General features: G+C 32.4%; 5 protein-coding genes across 5 annotated transcripts; 3 read left to right on the forward strand and 2 right to left on the reverse strand.

Annotated features, from left to right (window-relative positions):
* The first annotated feature begins 604 nt into the window (after window positions 1-604).
* LOC123006433 (probable peroxisomal acyl-coenzyme A oxidase 1) lies at window positions 605-7,482 on the forward strand. Its single transcript, XM_044400901.1, has 10 exons — window positions 605-844; window positions 2,634-2,793; window positions 4,099-4,267; window positions 4,320-4,443; window positions 4,491-4,735; window positions 4,783-4,943; window positions 6,133-6,295; window positions 6,341-6,672; window positions 6,725-6,977; window positions 7,028-7,482. Exons 1-10 carry the CDS (start codon window positions 718-720, stop codon window positions 7,286-7,288), a joined length of 1,995 nt encoding a protein of 664 aa, XP_044256836.1. The 5' UTR covers window positions 605-717; the 3' UTR covers window positions 7,289-7,482.
* Window positions 7,483-8,400: 918 nt separating this feature from the next.
* LOC123006343 (SH3 domain-containing protein 19) lies at window positions 8,401-9,457 on the forward strand. The gene is made up of 2 exons (XM_044400761.1): window positions 8,401-8,993; window positions 9,049-9,457. Exons 1-2 carry the CDS (start codon window positions 8,484-8,486, stop codon window positions 9,334-9,336), a joined length of 798 nt encoding a protein of 265 aa, XP_044256696.1. The 5' UTR covers window positions 8,401-8,483; the 3' UTR covers window positions 9,337-9,457.
* Window positions 9,458-9,498: 41 nt separating this feature from the next.
* LOC123006344 (cysteine-rich hydrophobic domain-containing protein 2) lies at window positions 9,499-10,900 on the reverse strand. The gene is made up of 4 exons (XM_044400762.1): window positions 10,676-10,900; window positions 10,487-10,620; window positions 10,222-10,432; window positions 9,499-10,176 (listed from the first exon to the last, which is right to left on the reverse strand). Exons 2-4 carry the CDS (start codon window positions 10,606-10,608, stop codon window positions 10,009-10,011), a joined length of 501 nt encoding a protein of 166 aa, XP_044256697.1. The 5' UTR covers window positions 10,609-10,620; window positions 10,676-10,900; the 3' UTR covers window positions 9,499-10,008.
* Window positions 10,901-12,700: 1,800 nt separating this feature from the next.
* LOC123006390 (short coiled-coil protein homolog) lies at window positions 12,701-13,556 on the forward strand. Its single transcript, XM_044400832.1, has 2 exons — window positions 12,701-12,859; window positions 12,914-13,556. Exons 1-2 carry the CDS (start codon window positions 12,796-12,798, stop codon window positions 13,270-13,272), a joined length of 423 nt encoding a protein of 140 aa, XP_044256767.1. The 5' UTR covers window positions 12,701-12,795; the 3' UTR covers window positions 13,273-13,556.
* Window positions 13,557-13,585: 29 nt separating this feature from the next.
* On the reverse strand, window positions 13,586-22,725 carry LOC123006389 (semaphorin-5B). The gene is made up of 9 exons (XM_044400831.1): window positions 22,380-22,725; window positions 17,959-18,071; window positions 17,503-17,602; window positions 16,882-17,089; window positions 16,534-16,833; window positions 15,031-16,484; window positions 14,592-14,977; window positions 14,214-14,369; window positions 13,586-14,160 (listed from the first exon to the last, which is right to left on the reverse strand). Exons 2-9 carry the CDS (start codon window positions 18,056-18,058, stop codon window positions 13,781-13,783), a joined length of 3,084 nt encoding a protein of 1,027 aa, XP_044256766.1. The 5' UTR covers window positions 18,059-18,071; window positions 22,380-22,725; the 3' UTR covers window positions 13,586-13,780.
* Between the last annotated feature and the right edge of the window lie 1,093 nt (window positions 22,726-23,818).

A 23,818-nucleotide genomic window follows, 5' to 3' on the forward strand; every position in this document is an offset into this window, starting at 1 on the left:
CAGAAATAAATATGACTAATTTGCTAAATTCAATATGTATATTAATAACGAAATTAATATAATTGCAAATAATTATATACACTTATTATGAACCGAGGGCATAATCTAGAACTCGGGCATGTCTCTAAAGTCCATAATCTTTAATTATTATGCCCATGGTCATACAACTTTTCATCCAAATTGACCAAAATTCTTGAAATTCTTATCAAATAAATTGCCTATGCACCCAGGTGAATATTTAAAATTATTTTAGCCGATTGAAATTATTCTGATGTGTTTGAAAATCAGAATTGGTTGTTAGAAAGGGTACTTTTCCTCTTTAATAATCTTCAAAATAATAGCTACGTTATTTAATTTTTACACGTGAAAATTTAAATTCATTAAAAGAGAACAGGTAATCACTAGATGAAATTTGCGTTTTACGTTGATCAGCAGCAGATCACGTGTCTCTAAATTTTAGTCAGTCAACGAAAGAGTGCAAAGTATTCGCCTAATCACCTGATCTATGAGGAGTTTAAATTATTTGTCACAGATTATTTGTTTAGTGTATGACAAGGTTGACAAACATCGACGCGCCCTCTGTCGGCAGGGTTGGCATTCGCAATAGATTAATTACTGAGTGTTGAGTGTAGTGATGTGGTAGGACTGTCAAACAGTGTTTGATGATAGTGGTTCAAAGTTTGTAATCTTTTTGTTTAGTTTGTATAAATTACAAAAATGAACAGAAAAAAATCGGTAAACCCTGATCTTGTTGAAGAGAGAAAAAAATGTACATTTAATACTCAAGAACTGACACACTTGCTGGATGGCAGTGCAACAAAAACAGAAGAGAGACATAGCAGAGGTATGAACTTTGAACATCTTAATCACATATAAATTATGTGATCAGTGGTTCTTCGAGAAATCGATAAAAATAATTATGTTCTGCAATTTTTACGTCACACCAGCAAATCCACTCTTTAGATTACTATATAGTTTCTAGCAAGATTTCTAATTTTGGATCTAATAGAAGAAGAAACAGTTTCTAGTTTCTGTCTTTGAAATATTTAGTCACGAAGAAATTTTCCTAGTTTGAATTGCTAAATAAGTAAATAATTTGAAGAAAAATGCGGTTTTTAATTTTTTCTCTTCTAAAAATATACCTATGTATACAATAAAATTCGTTTAATGCCCAGGTTGTGTTCCTAGACCACAAAACTCTAAATCAAACATTAATTAAGTAAGGTCATTTTACATTAGTTACAATTAATGGGAAAAGGGAATAAAGTTAGTAAAGTCTGTTGACCTTTAAATGTTAAAATATTTAAAAATTTGTATATATATATATATCATATGTATCATATGGGGATACTAAATCTACTTTATTATCTGAAATTATTTTCAAGTGTATAGAGTGTTTCAGAAATAAGAAGTTATTTTTTTATTGTGATGATATTTTTTGCAATATTGTATGTATGTAGCTTTTTTTAAGTGTGAAACTTGATTTATCTACATGTCAGTTATTATTGCTTCAAGTATAGGTACTCGAAAAATGATAACATCGCAACTGTATTTTTTGAGGTGTAATGGTTTTACTTTCTGAATAAAAAAAAACAATCTGTGTCATAAACTGGAGCCACTATGACTTTCAATATGTGTTCTTGCTAGTTACAAAAGGGCCAATGAAGAAAAATATATTATATTGTATGATCAAGTAAATTCACTATTTTTTGTCAAATGAAAGATTTTTAAATTAGAATTTTAATTACATATACAGGGTGCGCCAGAACTCGCGCCCCAGAGAAAAAGGCCAAATAAGGTAAGATACCAGGAACATGGAAAAAATGTTAAAAAAATTTTATCTATAAAAATTTCGAAGTTATGAGAATTAAAATTTTGCACTATGATTCTATTTATTTTTGTTGGAAAAATAATTTTCCAAATTTTATTGCTATAGGCTATTAAAAGAGTAAACAAGGAAGATGTATCCTAAATTGTAACTCTGTTCAATGTTATTTGTAGGTTTTATTGGCAAAATTTTTGTCCCTTTACTAAATAATTGTAAAAAAACATATACAAGATAATCAGTATCATTAAATAGATATAAAAAAATGTCAAATGTCAAAAAATAAATGTCAAAATTGTTTGACAGATAGAATTTTTTAAACATTTTTTTCATGTTCCAGGTATCTTACCTTACTTGAAAATTTTCTCTGGGGCGCGAGTTCTGGCGCACCCTGTATACGTTTTGAATTGTTCGCGAACATGTCAGCTTGTGACACTTCTCCTTTTGAAATTTTTATAGTTGGCAAAGCTGTTTTGAGTTTGATAAATGGTACATTTTTTTTAAAAACAAACAGACTGACAAAAAAATAAATTTTTTCATTGTTATTTCGCTGAGGTGGTTATGTTTTATTTTTTGATGTTTGATGATTGGACCATTCTTGGTAATATCTTTGACTTACTGCTTATCGAACTATTAGTGCCAATCGACAATATCACTATTCTCTCAATTAAATAACTAAAGAGTTACATACTTGCTTTCACAAGAGAGAACAACTTTCTAATTTCACTTCCATGCAATTAAGTAACGAAAATTAATGAGTTCAATAGGGCCTGTCATTGTGGAAAATTAAAATATTTGTTATTTTTAGAAAAGTTTTTCCTCGAAGATCCAGAGTTACAGTCCAAAGTCCCATTAGAATATTTAAGTCACAAGGAAAAATATGAAGATGCTGTACGAAAAGCTTGTATTATATTCAGAAAAGTGCAAGAGCTTCAGAATGAAGGCAAAGGTGGTATGGATAATTTCAGGTATGAAAGTTTGCAAATCAGCTTTTTTATAACTTTCGTAACAATTATAAATTCTTTAGATTAGATTACAATATTTGATATCAGGTCTGATGTAATTGTAATCTGATTGTATTTAATTGTATTTGGGTAGATAAGCTTATTTTCATTTTTCAATTTTTATATGTTCTCATTTCTTCCTCTTTTAAAAAGTCGCCAAGTTATAAAATTCACAAAATTTTATTTCAAATTTGATATGTTAAATCTGACTATTTTTTTGTAGCAGCTGCCAAAAGGGCTTTATTTTATTTCTCATGTGTATGACTCTTTGCTTTCCAGTTTATTTGTTATCTTATCAGTTATCAAGTCATTGTCAATTTTATTGAAGAACCTAATTTTAATATAATGGAAAACTTTGTTTCATCTACGTTATCTACATTGCGAACTTTGCCATTTACCAGTGGCGTGCGATATTTGAGGCAAGGAAAATATATTATTTATTATGAAATGCGATTTCTTCGTTCATCTATGCTAACGTTAAAACAATATGGAAATAGTAATTTTACTTCATTTTATTCCGTTTACGTCTTTGAGTATTTTCATCCTGCTTTTTAACAAATTTTTAACATCTTAATATTATTCTTCGCGTTACTGTGGTCCTCCATTTCCAAATTTACGCATTTATATTACTTTTTGCTAAGTATATTATTTAGTACTTATGTGTTGTGAAGTGATATTATAACTCTATATGTACATTGTTTTCTTGATCTTTTCTTCAGATTTTTTTGAATTCTTACTTTTCAGTCTTATTTGGACTTTTTTAAATAAATTTTTAATAAATACATTATTGTGGTTTTGTGTTTTAAAGGTACGCGTTTATGTCTATGTACTGACCTCTTTTTTAACACTTTTGTAAATAGAAAAATTGCAAACCTGTTTTGCTTGAAGGCCATGAACATCCAATAATGCTACTGGGACATAAAAAATTATTACGTGCCTAGTGATAAATAAACAGTTTTATATATTTTTCATTATAACTACGTAACAATGTAATTATAGTTTCAAGCGTATTTAATAATGTCAATAGGTATAGTTTAAACAATTAAATTTAACTTTAATTATTTTTAAATGGAAGCACTGCAAAGTACTATCAGAATTTTAATTTTTTTCTTAATTGTGGTCAACACAATACATTTAAACATTTTTTTAAAATTGAATGTAGTCTACTTAACCACAAATAAAACTTATCATTATCAAAATAAGCAACTCTTTTATTGTCAACTTTTTTATTAACTAAAGATTTTAATTATCGATTTTATCGTTTTACAGAGAAATATTGGGTGGCCAGTTAGGTTCTGCAATTTTGAAAGATGGCAATCCATTAACGCTGCATTATGTTATGTTCATTCCAACACTGATGGGACAGGGAACAATAGAACAACAAGCCGAATGGATACAAAAAGCGTGGAATTGTGATATTATAGGAACTTACGCACAAGTACGCTGGTGGAATTTATGTAGGCAATTTTTATTTTTTTACATATTTACAGACTGAATTAGGTCATGGAACATTTATCAGAGGTCTTGAAACAACTGCCACTTACGATCCTTCCACAGAGGAATTTGTTCTGCACAGTCCAACTCTAACGTCTTATAAATGGTGGCCAGGAGGATGTTAGTACAAAAAATTGATAATAACCACTTGTAACTAATTTTTGCAGTGGGTCATTCTGCGAATTACGCCGTTGTGGTCGCCCAGCTGTACACAAAGGGCACATGTCAGGGGATACATCCATTTATCGTTCAACTTCGCGATGAGGAAACCCATGAGCCTTTGCCAGGTATTAAAATAGGTGAAATTGGATGCAAACTTGGTATGAACAGTACCAACAATGGTTATCTTGGTTTTGACAATGTTAGAATACCAAGAATCAATATGTTAATGAAAAATAGTCAAGTGTTGCCTGTAAGTAATGTTATTAAATTCGATCCACTATTAAAAAAGTTGTTTAGGATGGCACTTACGTTAAATCACCCAGTAGTAAATTAACTTATGGAACAATGATTTTTGTCAGAGTTGTAATAGTGCAAGACGCTGCACATTACTTGCGAAAAGCTGTAACTATAGCCACAAGATACAGTGCTGTTCGTCACCAATCACAAATCAAACCCGAGTAAGTTACACTTTAATAACACAGGGCGACAAAAAAAATCATGTCGTGACAATTTGACAAATTATATATCATTTTGAGGAAATCTTTTTCAAATCAAATCACTTTCCATTCAGATTCCAACTTGTTCACTTTGTTGTAGCTTTCTGAACTTTTTTTTGAAAGTTTTTTCAGCGAATGCTTTCTCATCACTTTCGAGTGATGTTGAATGCAATAAGTCAGTTGCTTCATGTGCAACTGTTATCACAACAACTACTACCTACAAGCTAACTGAAGCTAATCGTAGAAAGTACCAACAAAATAAATCAGGTGACTTATTGCATTTAACATCACTCGAAAGTGATGAGAAAGCATTTGCTCAGAACATTTTCAAAAAAATTCAGAAAGCTAGAACAAAGTGAACAAGTCGAAATCTGAATGGAATGTGACTTGATTTGAAAAAGATTTGGCCTTATATTTAAGGCTCGTACCTTAAACTTCTAGATCCTCTTTGCTCAATGATCAGTGGTCATTTTCAGAACGAAAAAACTCTTTATTTGCTTTAATTAGTACGCAGGTACTCTTTTTTTGTTTTAAGTAAAGAAAAAGTTTTTGTTTATTCTAATTAGAACAAAGAAGATGCATTTTTAAGCAAAAGAAGAGTCTTAAAACAAATACTTTTATAAAAATGCAATTTTAAGTAAGATTAACATGCATTTTTCCTATATGGCGCAATGCTTTATTAGCAAACCTTAGCTTCAAAGAACTACTCGGTATATTCTTTTAAAAATTTGGATTACAACTAATAATCACGATGGTGATGATGAAAAAAATAATTACTCGTAGGGTTTTTCTTAGAATATTTCGATTTACTTCGAACTTCTTTGAACAGTGTTCGAAGAAAAGTTTGCCAATATTCAAATTCAAATTTCATATCGTTCTAAAGGGCAAGTCCATCCCTTTAGAATCGTCTTTATTTGAAGAAAATCGGCCTAATAGTTATTGAGTAATGATTTTTTAAAATTAAAGTATTTTAAATTCATTTTAATTAGAAAAAAAATATTTAGTTCAAAGTCTTTTGAATTTTTTTTGTGCATTTGATTTGTCTCACTGAGACGAACAAAATAATATATAATTTGTCAAGTTGTCACGAGATGCCTTTTTTGGGTCGCCCTGTGTAATAAGTAAAAAAATATTAGTTAATTTGTTTTAGTGAACCGGAACCCCAAATTATCGATTTCGTAACACAACAGTATAAATTGTTTCCTCAAATCGCTACTTATTTTGCATTCCAATATAGCGGATCTTGGCTGTGGGATATTTACAACAATGTGACTAACGAACTTGAATCTGGACAACTAGAAAGCTTGCCTGAAGTAAGTTTTTTATCAAGTTGGTTAAATCATCTAATATATTTTCAGCTTCATGCTATTGCCTGTTGCCTGAAAGCTGTGAGCAGTGCTGACGCAGCTAGTGGAGTGGAAATTTGTCGTTTGGCGTGTGGAGGCCACGGTTACATGACTTCGTCCAACCTTCCTTCAACTTACGGCTTAGTAACGGCAATGTGCACTTATGAGGGCGAAAACACTGTTCTTTTACTGCAAACCTCACGTTTTCTTATAAAGTCCTGGCAAAATCGTAATAAATTGGACAAGTTGGCCACTGTTGCATACTTAGGACGCAAAATAAGTAACAATCCGTTTGAAAAATCCGTAGAATGGATCATTTACGCATTGCAGAAAACTGCATCGAGGTGGAGATTTAAATTGATTGATGATTTGTTAAATTAAGATTTTCAATTGTAGCAAAATCGAACTGGCAAATAACCGTATAAATGCAAGAGTACGAAATGGGAAGAAATACGAAGATGCCTGGAATGAGACTTCAATTGAACTTGTAGCGGCCGCTGAAGCTCACTGTAGATGTTTCATTGTTACAACCTTTTACAATAAGGTTAATAGTTTGAATGTCTCTAAGGAACTGAAAACTGTGCTGATTCAACTTATGAATTTGTATGCCGTTTATACTGCACTTAGATTAACGGGTGATCTTTTTAGAGTAAGTAAATTGATAATTTAGTATGTAATGTAACGTAAATGTGTTTATAGTTTACGAATATCACCGGACAAGATGTAGAAACACTCCAGGACTGGCTGGAAGAACTGTTGGCACTTATACGTCCCAATGCAATTGGAATTGTTGACAGTTTTGATATTCGTGACGAGGTTTTAGGTTCTACTTTGGGAGCTTATGACGGAAACGTATATGAAAGATTATACGAAGAAGCGTCAAAAAGTCCACTTAATTCCGAGCCAGTAAACAAATCATTCAAATCATACTTAAAACCTTTCATGAAATCAAATTTGTAAATTTTGAAAAAATTAATTTAGTTTAGCTTTGGAATAGGGGACCAGCAGTAGTAATTGTATTGAACAAAAGACGTCTTTGTTTAGTTAAACTAACAGAGATCATGTGATTTAAAACTGTACTTGGTGTTTAGTCGTGAAGCAAAAAATGTTTTTAAGAGAGTATACGTTTGTTAATTAAAAACATTGGAATAAAACGAAGAGTTTTTTACCCCATCTCATCAAAAGGGCTTATTAAGAGTTCTTGACATATTGATCTTTATAATAACCACAATATACAAGGTGTCTTAGAAATGCGGAAATTAATTTTAACCAGTGACAGATTTCTTCACAAAAAATTGTTATGTACCAGTTTTTCAAAATCTATATTTTTTTACGGGTTCTGCACGTGGTAAATAAGGCATTTATTTCTGCCAATTTTTATTATAACACGATATAATATTTGAAAACTTGTCCCAGATCCGAAGGAACAGAACAGAACAGTCAACTTATCTTTTTTTTTTGAAAATTAAGTCTTTCGATTAAGTTCGTTTAGAGTGCCACTCACTCCTTTTTTATGCCCGAAAACCATTTCGATACGTTTTATTTTGTGAAAAAAATCGGGAATGACTTTGGAAAGTATCAGTAGTAAAAAAATGGTTTCAAGGAAAGATCTCGAGAACAAGTTTGTTCCTTGTGTTACGTCAGTAGACAAGAAAATGGTTCTGATTGTAACAGAATTCTTTTTGAATTCAAAAAATGTTTCTTTCACCATAAATGGTGCCAAATGTGATGGTTTTTCGTGTTTTATTATTTTATCATTCTTATTTAATTTTTTGAGTGAGAATTTGTCATAACGAAGCGTACAATGTTGTATTGGTCCACTGTATAATTTGTCAGTGGGGATCCCATTGAATGGGATAATAATGTAATTTTCGCTCCATCATCGCTGGACTAATAATAGAAATATCGAATCAAAAAATTAATGTACGTTGTAGTATTAATAAATTATGTTTAATCAGAATTAGTGAAGCAGAAAAAGAATTTTAAATAAACATCGAATTATTTCGATTTATTGTAATACTAAGTATCGATGTAAAATATTCGATGTATACAGACAAACATCGAAGTTTTAGGAATATCGATACTTATTTCCTATCCTTATTTGCCTTATTCCTAACTGTCAAAGTGAAAATCCTTTTTATTTATTTGGTTATCCATGTTCCATCAAAAATCGAAGAAAAAGCCACCTCCAAGGCCTCCACCTCCGAATTTTATGAAATACAAGAGTAAGTCGTCGTATAACCTAACTCAAAGGACTCCAAATTTGATCGAATGGAGCCCCCCAAGTTCACCAAAACCAGAACGTACTCACCAGTTTGGAGGAAGTGTCTCAAGTTCATACAGTAGCAGTACTAGCAGTCTAAGTTCTAGTAAAAAAAGTTTAGAGAATGATAATTCTCTATTTAATATAAATGCGTCAACAATAAATTGGTTAAGCAATACTTCCAATATGCAAGTAAAGGAGACTACAAATGCTGCAAAACCAAGAATAATTCGTGCAGCTCCTCCAAAGAAGTGCAAAGAGGAAGCAGCAACTAATGGGTCACCACCAATGCCAAAAGTGCCTCCTCCAAGTCCCCCAAAAGGAGGTTTTGACGTTATAACACCATATGGGATTGCTTTGTTTGATTTTCCAGCTACACAACCTGGCGACTTGTCACTACAGGTAATTTCCCAAATTTTAGCTTACAAAGTTTTCTTCTAATTATGGGATTTTGCAGGTCAATGACGTAGTGGAACTAATAAGAAGAGTTAATAGTGAGTGGTTGTATGGAAAAGTTTGTGATAAGGAAGGAATATTTCCTGAAAATTTTATTCAAATCCAAGTGCCTTTACCTGGTGAAGACCAAATAGTTACAGTTTTATATGAATTTACGCCTCAGATGGCAGGAGATTTGCCTTTAAAACCCGGACAGAAAGTCAAAGTTATCAAAAAAGTGTCCGATGATTGGCTTTACGGGGAATGCAACGGCCTGAAAGGACAGTTCCCAAAGAATTTTGTTTCTTAAGTTAACTGTCTTGAGTATTACCATGTGATTGTCCACATATTAAATGTGATAATTGTGCCTGAATAGGCCTTAAGTTTTGTAAATCTGTTTTTGTTGAAATAAATGTAAAGTATTTTTTTAATGTGTACCGTTAATGAAAATAGACATTGTAAGAAAACACAGTTGTTCATTAACAATTTACTAGACTACATTTCATATAATAATTAACTTCTAAACAATTTTCAAAGTAACATTTAAACAAGTCACAAAAATATGTTTAAAGTACAGATATGATAAGCCATTTCTCGAAAAAATGGAACAATCAACTTTAAAACATTCCCTACCCAAATGTTCGAAACCAAATAATTATAGTTATAAATCTAAACCATAAGCAACTAACTCCAATTATATTTCATCATAAATATACACAATTAGCTTGACATACAAATTTAATATGTTGATTAGGAAAATATGAGTACACAGCACCTCACGTTACTAAAATATTTCTTATTACAATTTGTACTATTGTATAATTTAGTAATTACCGATTAAAAAAAGCAACAAACCATCCATATGTCTACTATCACATATAATGCCTTATATACAAAGTTAAATGGTAGAAATTCCCAATGAAGTCTATTTATACATACGTTGTTTAATGCTACATATTTACATTAGCTTGTTAAATCTGTGCTAGTCTGGTCTGTATATAGGAATTTTTGGTAAAAACTCTATTAAAATTACGTATTCCATCATGGATGACGAATCGCATTGCTGTTTTGTCAAACGCCAATGCAACCCTAGTTTATTATAAAGGTAACTATTCTCCCATTCTAGAAGTTTATTTAAGGAATGCTGGGTCTGAAACAAAAGCTAAACACCTGTTTTTAAAACACACTCACTTACCCTTTTACTAAGACAAATAACAGGCCACAGTGAACAACCTAGTGTACAGCAGCAGCATAAGCAACCACAAAAAAGCCATTTCACATTAACTGGTAATGTCTTTTTTAAAATTGCATTTATACGCATTACAGTTTCGGTGAATTCTTCAGGGGCTACACGCGACACGAGCCCACTAGGAAACTCGGTGCTAAATCGGTTACTCAGTCCAAATCTGCCAGTAAGTAAATCACTAGTAGGTTTTAGGCATTTTTTTTAAATTACTTACACAGTCATGTTGCCTGCACCCCTGATCACAACGGGATCAGGAACCAAAGAGACATCAGCTGATTCAGGTTCTTCGACATTTTCTTCTTCTTCCTCATAGTAAATTGCATCAAAACCTTCCATGTGTCTCGGAATCTACTCAAGTTTATCTCCACATAAATTCTGTTTTGTTATTTTAGTACACACTTACCCCAACAAATTAGAATATTTCACACGGTTTTGATAACAAAACAAAAGAAAAACTTTCAAAAGTGTGCTTCAAGACTTAATCAAAACGAACAAAATTTTTTGTTTACTTTCTATTTCCGTGAAATACATTATTTTGGTTAATTTTATCATGGACATGGATTAAGAAGATCAACACCGTTTTCTTTTTTTTCACATAGCTATCGCGACGCCATCTTAACAAATCCCCTGCATAGTGCATTATCTTTTTACATTTATGTCATTACTAAAAACAAATTAAATAACAGCAAATATTTATTTTTACGTCATGTAGAATCGAATTTTACGGTTTTATTTCGTGAAAAAATAAAAAATATCGCTAGGTATTTTCTACCTAATACAGATTTCTATAATATTTATTTTTTTAAAACTTTCACTTTTATTGATAAAATAGTTTTATCTCGACTTCTGCGGTGCTGTAATTAATTAATTTCATTTTAAATTGCTCGGAGCAAAAATTATGGATAAAATGTGCGTTATAGATGAATTTATTTAATTAATTGTTTCTAAAAATGTCTTAACTACGACTAAATGTAACAGAGAAATTTATTTTAATTCTTTAAAAATGCCCAATGTACTGTGTGTTTGATTGTTTGATAGGTAATGATTTCATAAATTGAGAAAATAAAATTACAAGAATTTAGTAACAACGGAATTCCACAGAAGTAGAAACATCTCGGTTTTTTCCACTACATCCCACAGGAATATAAAATTGTAGAGAGTAAATTTCAGAAAACGGAGGTGTTGATTTGCTGATTTAAATTGAAAAATTTGCAATTTTTTAAAATTTGAAGAATAAGTATCAAGATTACTTAAAAGTGAGAATTAAGTATTCCAATTTTTTTAAATTGAAAATAGCTTAAATTGCATTAGTTTTAATGAAATAAGTATAACAATTTCTCACAGTATGATGATAGAAATGTAGCAAAAAATGTTTTTAAAAACATTGTCACAAAAAGCATTTTGTGTAACTGAAAACAATCGCACAAAATGCTCATTGTGACACCGAAATAAAAAAAGCTCTTATGCTTTTTTATGCACTTTTCCTTACTTATGCTTTGTTCACTTTTTTGTTCTTATGCTCCTTTCTCTTTCTTATTATGCTTTGCGTTTTTATTTGCTCTTATGCGCTCTTTCTCTCTTTTATTATACTTATGTGCACATGTTTTAAAGTTCGCGTTCTTATGCGCCCGCCATCGTTTATTGCAAATTAGTATTTGAATTTAAATTAGTAAAAAATTGTTGACCAAAAATTAATTTCTTGCATCTTTACAACGTTTTGTACTTTTCTAAGTCTCTTTAACCCCCAAGAGTGCAAATGGTTTAATTTTGAAATTTTTAATTTTTTCGATTTTTGTCGAAATTTTGGGCGATTTTTTGTATCTGAAGAGGTTCATTGCTAATCTAATAACCTCGGAATCATTGACGCTAGTTTTTTTTCTTTAGTACCGTTGAAAAAAAAAACTAAATTTTTTATCTACAATTGTCCTACGTTAAATAGTTATCGAGAAAATTGTTGATAAAGTTAAAAATATCTTAAATATTAATTCAAATATAACTTCTAAACGATCAAGAATTTTAGAATATGCATATAATATGTATGCACAAAAACATTATAATATTGGAGGCACAGTTTTTGACTCAATTTACAAAATAAAAACAAAAAACAAAATGACAACATCGAAAATTATTGTATAGAAAATTCAAATGTTTAATTTGATTGTTTTAAAAGTATAATTTTAGTTTTATTACCACTACACGATAATTTTGCCTGATTTTGATGGGGGGGCGGGGGATGACCCCCAAAACCCCTCTTTGCTGCGCTAATATATATTAGGAGTAATTATTAAGATCACATAAACGCGATGAAGTATTTCATCTTGACTCTCTACAAATGCATTCTTCTTTGGGATTTGATGGAAATAACCAAAGGTGGTGGTGCTTGGAGAATTCTCGTAATCGTTTATTCTCGAGGTTCTGTATTCTCGCCTGCGTAATAGAACCTTCAATTTCTCTCAAACGTCAAAAACGTCAAAATTGATGGGATCAGAAATAAATTCTTAATTAATTAATTAAAATAGTAGGATGGCGGGAGCCAAACTCCAGGACGATATAAACAATATTCCTCTAGCTGACGACGACCCTCAAGGTATGTTAAATTGTAATTTTTTGATTTTTTGCCAAGTGAGGTTACTGCCCTTAGTAATAATAAACGATGAGCCCGAGCAAAATTCCATGTCGGACGGCAATTCATCTAGTATGATTCATGGTAGAAGCATGGATTCAATTCAGTCAACATTCACAAACGGCAGCTCTAGTCCCCAACACAACAGTTTAGAACCTGACACAAGTCCAGATGAACAAGAGGAGAAAGCTCGTCTGATATCTCAAGTTTTGGAGTTACAAAACACCCTCGATGATTTGTCACAGAGGGTGGATAGTGTTAAAGAAGAGAATCTTAAATTACGATCTGAGAATCAAGTTTTGGGCCAATACATTGAAAACTTGATGTCCGCTTCTAGTGTTTTTCAATCAACTTCACCAAAAATTAAGAAGAAGTAAATTGAGTTAAACTGCGCTAAATTTGATTGGTATTAGGTTTTAAATGTTTTGTGAAGTTTAGTTGAAGCTACTGCACAATGCTTTCATAATATCAGATAAGCACCAAGCATTTTAATCTGTGATTATTTGTAAGTATATTTCTTTTAAACACTGATCATGAGCAAATAAACCAAGGCATAAATTTATTGAATGTTATATGTAATGTATGATATACTATTTATAAATTATTCTAGTTAATTGCTTAAATTCATAGTTTTTGTCATAAATAAAGTGCTGACTTTAAAGTATTCGTTTCCATAACAAATCAACAACGTCCTTATAAAAACTTTATTTAACTACTACTAACTCAATATGAGTGATACAAGATATATACAGCTTTTTGTTAATATTTTACAAATCGTTTATGGCGCTGATTCAGTTTCAATGTTAACTTAAAATCAACTTATTATTAAAATTAATAACAGGTACATTCCTTATAAAATTTATATCACATTTATCAACAAACAACTCAGTCATAATAGTACTTATCATCATCGAGTAAGTCCTGCTTTACATGTCCGTTATTTAACGTGTGACTGTTTCTTTTAAGCGTTGCACTTTCATAATCACTACTATATTTTGATTTAAGTGTCCCGTTATTTAAAAGATTGTTTGATGTTGAAGCACTGTGTTTCTTAGACCTCTCTTGAAGAGGCATTGTAATGTAGGGATTTTGTTTAGGACTCATGTAATGTGGCGAACTGGGAATTTTGATCTTCCTCTTTTTGTGATAGTAGTGCGTCCCTCCAACTCCAGACACAAGACCGATGACTATACCGAGGAATAAGAAGAGAACTGCGCCCCCAGGGGATGCCAGCTGTGGAGACTCACTAGCCATTCTTGTTATATCTACTCCAAATATCACTATTAATAATTTAATATGACGATAATGTCAGAATTACCATTCAATTGTTCTGGAATACACATTCTTGTTTCAACGCTGTTCCCTTGACAGATATTCGGTCCGGCATTTAAGGTCCGACACTGACGTTGTCGGTGTTGTTCATTGTTCTTATCGCAAACAGACCACGAAGTCCAATTGCTCCACCCAAGAATTGCTGAAAAAATACGAATCAGTGTCCCTTTGTGCAAAAACTGCTGTTTCTGCTTAAAAAACAAAAACCTGTAACCTCATTTTCGAAAAAACAATAAACAAACAGATTTTTTCATTTAACCATTTATGCTGATTTTATGAAAATTATGACTTCGCTTTTAAATAATGAACTCACTACATTTTTTTTTAATTTTAGCAAATCATTAGATGAATAATGGACACTCACATTCGCACGGTTCATTCTGACAGGGCTCTTTTTCCCAATCATGGCCCGAACAGTTCGATCCTAAACAAACACGATGCCTCGTTCTGACCCCCCAACCACAGGAAGCATTGCAGGGTGACCATTCCGACCAGCAACCCCACTCTCGACAGTGATGTTTATTACACTCCCTAGTTTGCACAGATGGTCCTGTGCAACCGATCCCTTCACAATATCTCGTTCTATTTTGTAAGCCGCCCCCACACTGAACCGAACACTCCCCCCATGCCCCCCACACACTCCACTTAGGATGTTCAGTGTCTTTCATAAAACAGTTTTCATTATTACAAACTTCCTCCTTCATTGCGACCTTAATAAGAGATGATTTCACTGGAGCCTTACACGAGCACCTAAATATTATAAATTTAATTTCGTCAGATAATTATCCTGATTAACTACCTACCTGAAGCGTTTCTTGTAATCACCGGTGCTGTTGGTAAGACTGATCCAAGGTGTATTGACAATTTTCCTGTGTTCGTAATAATCGAATTTGAACTCTTCGTCATTTCCGACACAGAAATGTCCCCCATTTTCAGGATGTGGATTATTACAAATCCTTGTTCTTTTCTTACAGCCGGAGCAATGACTTGGGGAACAGTCACTCCAATCGCTCCAGTCACTCCAACCCCCATCTTGGGGAAGCGCCGGGCATGGGGGTATCTCAGCGTCACAAAATGCCTCAGTTCGGTCCTGTCCCACACACACTCGTCCCCCATGAGCCGGTGCCGGATTTGTACAGGTCCGGCTCCGGGTTTTCACAGCGGTGCCACAGGTGGCAGAACAGGCCGACCACGCGGACCACACTGACCACCCCCCATGCACTGTACAATTCGTCACCGCAATCGCAGGCCCACTACAGGGCAGGCCTCCATTTTTCGGGGCCGGGTTATTACACTCCCTTACTTGACACAAACAATTGTCAGATTCTGAATCGAGAGTGTTTCGTTGGACGCAAGGAGCCCAATTGGACCATGAGGACCATCCCCCGTCGATCACGGTGTCCAGAATCGGACACGTGGTCACTGCTTGTTTCCAGTATTTGTCCAGAGGGTCCGAATTCGGGGCTGTGGAACAGTTTTCGTACCGTTCGTTCCAACCGCAATAGGGGTCCATTGCATTCAAACAACTGTTTTTTGAAGTGTGGCGCATGCAATGATCGGAGGGGATTTTCATAACGTTTTGGTCGGTAGCGACGTATATGGATTTAGTGGCTTTTAAAAATTGGATACTTTTGATGGGAATTGCGGCGTCTTGGACTGTTTGCCAAATCTCCACGACGCAAGTTTCCTGGGTTCGAGGCAAGACCGAAATCTTTTTAATCACTCCCTCAGTTGTCGCAACGTAAATCACGTGAACGGAAGTGTGGATTTTTGTCGATAAAACATCGACTGTTATATGTGTGAATCTTTCTAACTGTGCAACGTGTAATGGGTTGAGAGTGGTTGCTTGAACAGCGCTGTCCATTAGTTGGTATTTAGAGGTTTCTAAAAGGTGGCTACTTCGAGGAGATGATTTACAGTTGAAGTGATCTCGATGATGTACGTTGTATTTCCCCCATGCGCTGTCCATGTTTTCTCTATACTTGAAAGGGCCCGCAAACGCGGCTTCAATCGACGATAAATTAAAAGCGCAAATTGCTGAGCCTGCTATACTATTACTCGGTGTTGTAAATGTAGCATAGACGATGTTTTCATCAGGTACATAAGACATGCTTTGAATTTCATCGAAATAAAACGGATATTCCCCACTAACCGAACAATTTAAACGTGCTTTTAGAAACGTCGTCCAATTATCCTTCAACATGGTGTGCCCCCCTGGATCATTTTTACAAACACGGGCTATTCTAGAATAAATAGTCTACAACAGAAATAAATATGCAAACTGAAGTGGGACACAAAATCCGTACCTTGCCACAATTCATGTACTCCACAGCTGTCTCTCTGAACAAGAAGTACACAAAATTTTCAGTCTCAAAAGTGCCCACAAACTGTGGATCATTCAACAAAAAACTATTGTATTGTTTCGTCCTGATCGTAACAGAGCCAACATTTTTGGAGAAGACGAAATCGGAACTGGAGAAATCTGTCGGTCCGCCAAAATAATACTCCCCTTGTTCTGACATAAAACCAGTGATGTTGGCGACAGGATTGTAAGGACATTTCGCCAAACCATCAACCCATTCAGTAACGTCTGACACATTTTCGATCTAAAATCCACAATGAAAACTCGAACCGGAACTCAAAAGTCGCTATACTTTTCTGGTGGAACACTGGGGGGAGAAGGCGTTTGTGCCGCAGACAAATAGGTTTTTACCATTTGTTAGCAAAATTTTGATGTAGTTGTGGCAAAACTCGTCGGATTGGCCTTTATTGATGCATTCGATTCGTTTGTCTCTGGAGGCTGGCCATTCGGCCGACTCCAGCAGCTCCAGTTTTGTCAAGGATAACCGAAATAAGACGTCTCTACAAGATAATAGAATGATAAATATAGGCTCATTTAGTGTTTAAGGAAGTAACTGGCACTTTTTATTTATTGCATGAGTGGTAAAACACCCACTTGATTTTTTTTACTAGCGCTTAAGTACCAAAGTCGGCGCCTGTGTTTACATTAATTAAAAAGTTGTAAAGCAGCCAATTATTACAAGTTTATGGATTAGACAAGCAATTACCTTTAACCCCTGATTTTTATTGTGTAATTTATTGTTATTACATTGTAATGTCGTTACTTTAGGTGAATATAAGTGAAAGATGATTGAAATTGGCATAGATTTATTTAACGGCATAAATATTGAGTAAACTTTGTCTATAATACAAATTTTATTTGTGTTAAATGCTGTAGACTTTTCTTTTAGAAAGTTATTTCATTAATTTCTTACCTTGCGCCGACTAAAACTTGATTCCTAGCTACATCGAAAAGCATTTGGGAGTAGGAGACAACCTCATCTTGTGAAAATTTGTTTAAAGATTGTTGAAGATCTAAAAAGGAAGTAACTTTGTTTCATCACATTTTTAAAACAAACTTTATGTAAATGTTGCATTGGTCTTTGTGAAGATTTTGTTGTCTCTTCTGATAAATTTATTTATTCAGCACACAAAAGCTATGTTTTTTGAGAAAAAACATTATTTATACTGTTGACCCACAAGTATTTCGTAAACGTGGCAACGCTCAAGTGTTTTTTTTTTTAAGTAAATATTTATTTGGAGCATCAGTTTTAATATATCTTACCTGTAATCCAGATTATTTATCTTTTAATAAATATCAATATCAAAAGGTAAATAACAATATCGAGAAACTTACTTTTCAAAAAAAAAAAAAAAAACGAAAAACTTACCTTGAAACGAAATATATCGAAAATCATGCTCCGCTGATAAAGTTAGTGTTAGAACAATCGACAGGCAAAATAAGAAATTTAAAAATCCATGTGGCACCATTCTTGCGCATGCTCTGAAAAAAATATCTAAATTGAAGTGCCGGGAAAACCGCAAAAGCAAATGCCATGCATGAAAACACACAATAATTTAGCAATTAGGGCGCAAATATTGACCGGCCAGTTTTTGTGCATGGCCCCAAAATCAATATTAAATTTCAAGGATACAAAATACCTCCAAAAATTACCAAAATAGGTTGTGTTGTTACAACAAAAATAATCTTCTAGTCTGTGTACTATTGATTGGTTAAATTGACGTTTCATGAAACCAATATTTAGCAATTGATGTTACGTAAATATAGCAATTTAGGTGTAAAAATTGTTTAAGTGTCCCTAAACATCTTATCGTTTGATTCTGTATATGTTTTTATCAACATTATTTTTAATTTATTTATTAGTTCTCTGAATTTTTCAACATTCATCTAATTCATATTAAAATTATAGCATTCCTGAAACACTCTGACACTGACATTGCCTGTATTTTATTTATATGAGCATAAATGTAAAATGCAGTTAATTGAAAATTAACGACCGACTTGAATATAAATAATTGGCTATGTATCTTCCTTCCAAACAGCGGCAAAGCTGTGTAATTTAAGATATTGTCTGTAATATAATTATACACTCAAATATGAAAATTAATGTATTAATTTTTGGCTAGTGCGTGACTCACGTTTTTTTTATTTGTTTCCAACAACTATCACGGCAAATAAGTTCCAAGAAGAAAAATTAGCATACTGTATTAGTGATTTTTATAAAAAAAGACATTAGGTTTGTACATAAATACAAATTGCTTCAGTGTTTTCGAGCAACCTGTAAATCTTCAAATAAATAAGAGTTGATCCAAAAACGGTTATCCAAGGCTGATTTCAAAACCAGCAGGCGCCTCGTGCATACATTTATTTCTTGTATTTCGACATATTTATTATATACTTCAATTTATAGTAAGTCAGTATTTATAATTATTATATCATTATAAAGGGAAAACAATCAAGCAAATTACATCACATTACAATGCCCCAGGAATAAGTTGTAGAAAACGTGATTTTGAGCTCCTTGAAGAGTCAAAGTCTAACAAACAAGAGATACGGATGTCCATCCACCATTTTCGAGCATGATACCTCTCGAAAAAATATCGAATTTCATTTCGAAACATGCACATCCATTAAGAAATGCCTGTCGTGGAATTTACATAACGTTAGGTTTTCCATAAAAGTAATCTTGTTTCATTTCACACAAATGTAGGCGATGTTTATTTATCGATTTACTACGAATCAGTTTCTTGATTTTTGAGAAAATATAGACATAAAAAACAATTGTTGTTCAAGGCAGCATCATTGGATTAACTGCTACACAATGCTTTCCCAAATCTCTTAACAAAAGATTCATTGTCGTCAAGTTTTTACCAATTATGTTTGTTATATAGCAGCCCGGATTTAATATAGACCGTATTTCCGGGTAGTAGTAAATTATTCAAATTTCTCATCGGCCGGATTGTTTCTTTAAGAATAAATTTAATTGTGTTGAAAGGTGGTAAATTACATTTTATCTCAAAACTCGTATATTTCCTCTCTCGAGCAATTTGTACAGCATGCGAGGTAATGTTTATTTGAATGCATGTATACATAAAAAGGCTATAAATGCAAGCAAGGTATCATTAACAATTTCCTTGACAAGGCTGTCTAATTTATAATACCAAGCAATGTGTAGCAAAAAGGCTGCCGCTTGAGACGAGTGCGTGTTCTTTGCTTTTACAAACTTGCAGATGAATCATGTAATTACGCATACTATCAAATTGTTTCTTTTAAAAGTAAGAAAAATATTAGTTCGCAGTTCAAGGAATGATAAAAGAAACAAGGAACATTTATTTTCTTACTAAATAAATGTCTTAGCTCAATAGTGGGTGCCAAGCAAGAAATTATGGAAATTGGACTCCTTAATCCGAAAAGAAACTAAATTTGCACAAATTGCGGCCTTCACGCGATTTCCTCTTCCTCGCTCAAGCATGCCGATACTCATTTTCAAAATTTAATTACACGTTTCAGCACTGTACGATTTTCCTTTCACTGAAATTTATTTGAATTAAAAAAAAATAATTACACATTCAAATATTCGGAAAGAAAATAACACAGTTTACGAAAAAATGGATAGAAAAATAATGGGAATTGGGAATTTTATTTTTTTTAAACTATGAAAAACTGAATATTTGTGATGGGCTTTTTGTCAGAAAAGTATGAAGGCGTGTACCAAAGTCTATTAATTATCATAATAAAAAAAGAATTAAATAAATTGTTACCTTATTTAGTAGACTTGATCTTAAAATAATGTGTCAACTTCTAGTATCTTGAAGAATGGAAGCAAGCACAAGTGTCTCATAAAATTTAGGTAAAATAAATATCTTGAGACCGGAAATTTGAAGAGACTTGCTTGTTAACTGGTAAAATACTTATTTCAACAACTAGTGTTGCAATTAACAAGCCGAATTTATGAGGAAAACAAGGAAAATGTTTTCTTTGTCGTTTATTTAAGGAAACTTGATCATTCATTAAATAAGTGCCAGTCTTAGAAGGTACGCCATTTATTTGTTTACTACGTAGCTCATCAGCAAAGAATATATCAGGGTTTTTATAGGACATTCTGACATTAATCTCAGGTACTGTCTTTTTGTGTGGCAATTTTCTTGACTTTGTAATTTGTTAATTGAGGTAGAGGTGAGTTACGAGTCATTGTTGCTTGGAAAAATCTCTTACACAACATAAACATGTTTGATAAATTTAAAAAAGCTGTCATTTTGGTGGTGTGAATGAGGCGCTTTATTCACAGAATTATCTTAAGAAAGGCATGAACGCAGTGACTCTAACCTCCTGACCCAAGGAATATTTAATACATTGACTTCTTAGAAATACGCAATTAACACTTTATTGAAGTCACATATTTTCTATTCTATTCTATTGAATGATATGTTATATATGTTAATATTCTAACAATTAAAATAAATTAATGAAATCGTCTCACTGTTTGGAAAATATTTAAAGCATGAGTAAATAGATCAGGGACTCTGTTCTATGTCTATGAATCTAAAATTGATAAAGCAGCCTGTCATAATCAATCATTATAATCCTGAAGGTTGGATTGAATTACATTATGCTTTTGAAGAAGTTTTTTTCGGTTATGCTTCACTTCAAGTCGGTTCAAAATCAAAAGAAACACGGAAATATAGAGCAGGAAAAATTTTCTCGTAAACATGTGATAAGCAAGTGTATTTTGAATTAAACATCTGCAAAATATTAATCCAATGATTTTTATTATCAATATTGACAACAATTATGCTGTAAAACAGACACACAGAAAACGCAAACGCATATAATTTGTTTTAAACAATAATTAAATGTAAAAATTTACATTTAGAGAAAAGTATGTTGATATAATCAAATTTAAAACAACAGGGGCATTTTTTAAACTTGTATAACTGGTGAACATTTTAGGTAAATATGTACATACAGGGTGTCAAAAAAATCCAGCAGAAGAAGGTGGAAAAGGAAATTTCTAGTGTTTTTTTAATTACCTCTGTTGTAAACTTTGATGACATTAGATTTTACTTTTTTTGGATGGCTGTAGAGCTATATAAGAATTTGCAAGAAAAGCAAAAACGCTTGTTGGTGTGAAATTATAATATGATTAGGTACCTACTACAGAGACAAAGTAATTACAAAGCAAATTAATTAAGCTTGTTTCATCAAATTTTTTGTTAAATTTTTCTGGATAAACTTATATGTGTTTATTTAATCTAGATTTAGTGATTGTAGTGTTACATAAAACAAGATAAAAGTGTTTTGGTATTATTGACAACACTCTTTTACGATCATTATCAATTTATCACTGATATATTTCTGATGACATATAAATTTTAGGACCTTTCATTATCGTCACGCAACTTTTAAATTATAATTCTTGGAGTAGCATCCAATTTAAAAAACTTGTTTTATATTAAAGCAACTTTTCTATTATATTATAGTACTCTTATTCTACGACCTTGTGGTCTATTTAAATTTTAAAATTTTCATGATGTGTTCACATTTTTCTTTGAAAATTTCACTCAAAGTAAATGTGATGAATTAAAGGTGGGTTGGAATGTTGAAAAACCTCACCTGAGTAATTAATAATTAAAAAATTTTCTGCGAATAGTGCGTGGTCAGAGATGTGTTAATAATGAGCGTTAAGGTAAGTATGCCATGTTCCGTCTCAATCGTGCGTTAATAATTTTCTCAAAAGTCTCGAACTGAATTAAAATCGAGATGTGTTTTAGTTAATTTAAGAAAACTTACAAGTATGATTTTCTATGAGCATAGTTGGGTAGACAGGTCAGTAAAGAGGGGAGAGCGGCAAGACATCGTCCAACTTTCCATCACATCAAAAATCTGTTTATAAATCTGCAAATATCACTAAAAATGTGCATTTTAAACACAAATCACAGTCACTAGTCGAACTACTCGTCCGAAAAACTCCTCATCTGCATAAAAATATAACACAGATGTTGGGAATAAATAAAATTATGGAACGACCTTGACTAGGTTGTTTGGGTATAAACACTGTGTTGCCTTTCTGTGAAGCGAAACGTTTAGGTTCATTGCATGAACGGTATTCGATTGCATGGAGTGGGTTATGAACTGTTCTAAAGAACTGTTCTCAGCTCTTGCCTGCCTCTCCGGTTGCGCAGCTCCATCTTACGATTCAGACATTCTATGATTAGATTAATCTTACAAACTCTGGTCCATAATCCAGCTCTTTGACCAGTAATTTTCACCAAATCACACACTTCAAACCTATATTTAAAAAAAAAGAAAACTTAAATGTTTAAAAAAACACAATTTTATTAAATTAACAAAATTACAAGATTTTCAAGCATTTCCTCAAAATAATACATAAGGTAATAAGCACAAATATACATAAACAAAACATGTGTTAGTTATGCTACCTAATTAAGTAATTAATTATACCACATTTATACAACATTTTGCACTAAGTATAAGTTTTTATTTATCACACTTTCATCGCAAAAAGGAAATTGATTAAAGTATTTGTTCATCTACAAATCGTAGAAAACAGGTAAATACTTTTGAGTTTACGTTTAAATTGGAACGTCAGCGTAGATTTACTTTTTTTAAACACACCAGTGTGCTACACAAGCTGTCTCAGAAATAAATTCATTGATTTTAATCAGGTGCAGAACTCGTCAAATGCAACATTTTTATGTACCATTTTTTCAAAAACGTAATAGTTATTAGGTTAAAATTATAAATCGTTTTCCTGTAAAATTTTACACCTACCTATGAATCAAATTGATTTGTTTTTCGATTGAAACAAATAAGTATGTATAATATTGTTTTTTTTTAATTTAATTAAAAACGTAAACAACTAAGTACATTGTATAATTGATTACAAATTTTCTTAGGAAAACTAACCAATAAACTCTAAACTGTTCATTAATATCTATTATTTCAACAATCAAAATAAGTTTATAATTAAGTTTATGTGCAATAATAGAATGCGCACCCAAAAAACATTACAAACAACTGCAATAATTGTCAGCTGAGAACGCGCTTATTTCTCTACCCCGGTCGAAACTCTCAAAAAACTCTCAAACAAATTCACAGTCACTGCTTTAAGTGAATTGAACAGCTCGTTATTTTACAACAGACAAAATGCCTAAAAAATCGATTTCGAAAAAATGGTATATAACAGTTTTGTTCTTCTTGAGAAGATC

This window comes from Tribolium madens, unplaced genomic scaffold (genome assembly GCF_015345945.1).
Source record: "Tribolium madens isolate multiple individuals breed KSU strain unplaced genomic scaffold, Tmad_KSU_1.1 Scaffold_2;HRSCAF=44;Tcas5.2_LGX, whole genome shotgun sequence".
NCBI classification, from domain to species: Eukaryota; Metazoa; Arthropoda; class Insecta; order Coleoptera; family Tenebrionidae; genus Tribolium; species Tribolium madens.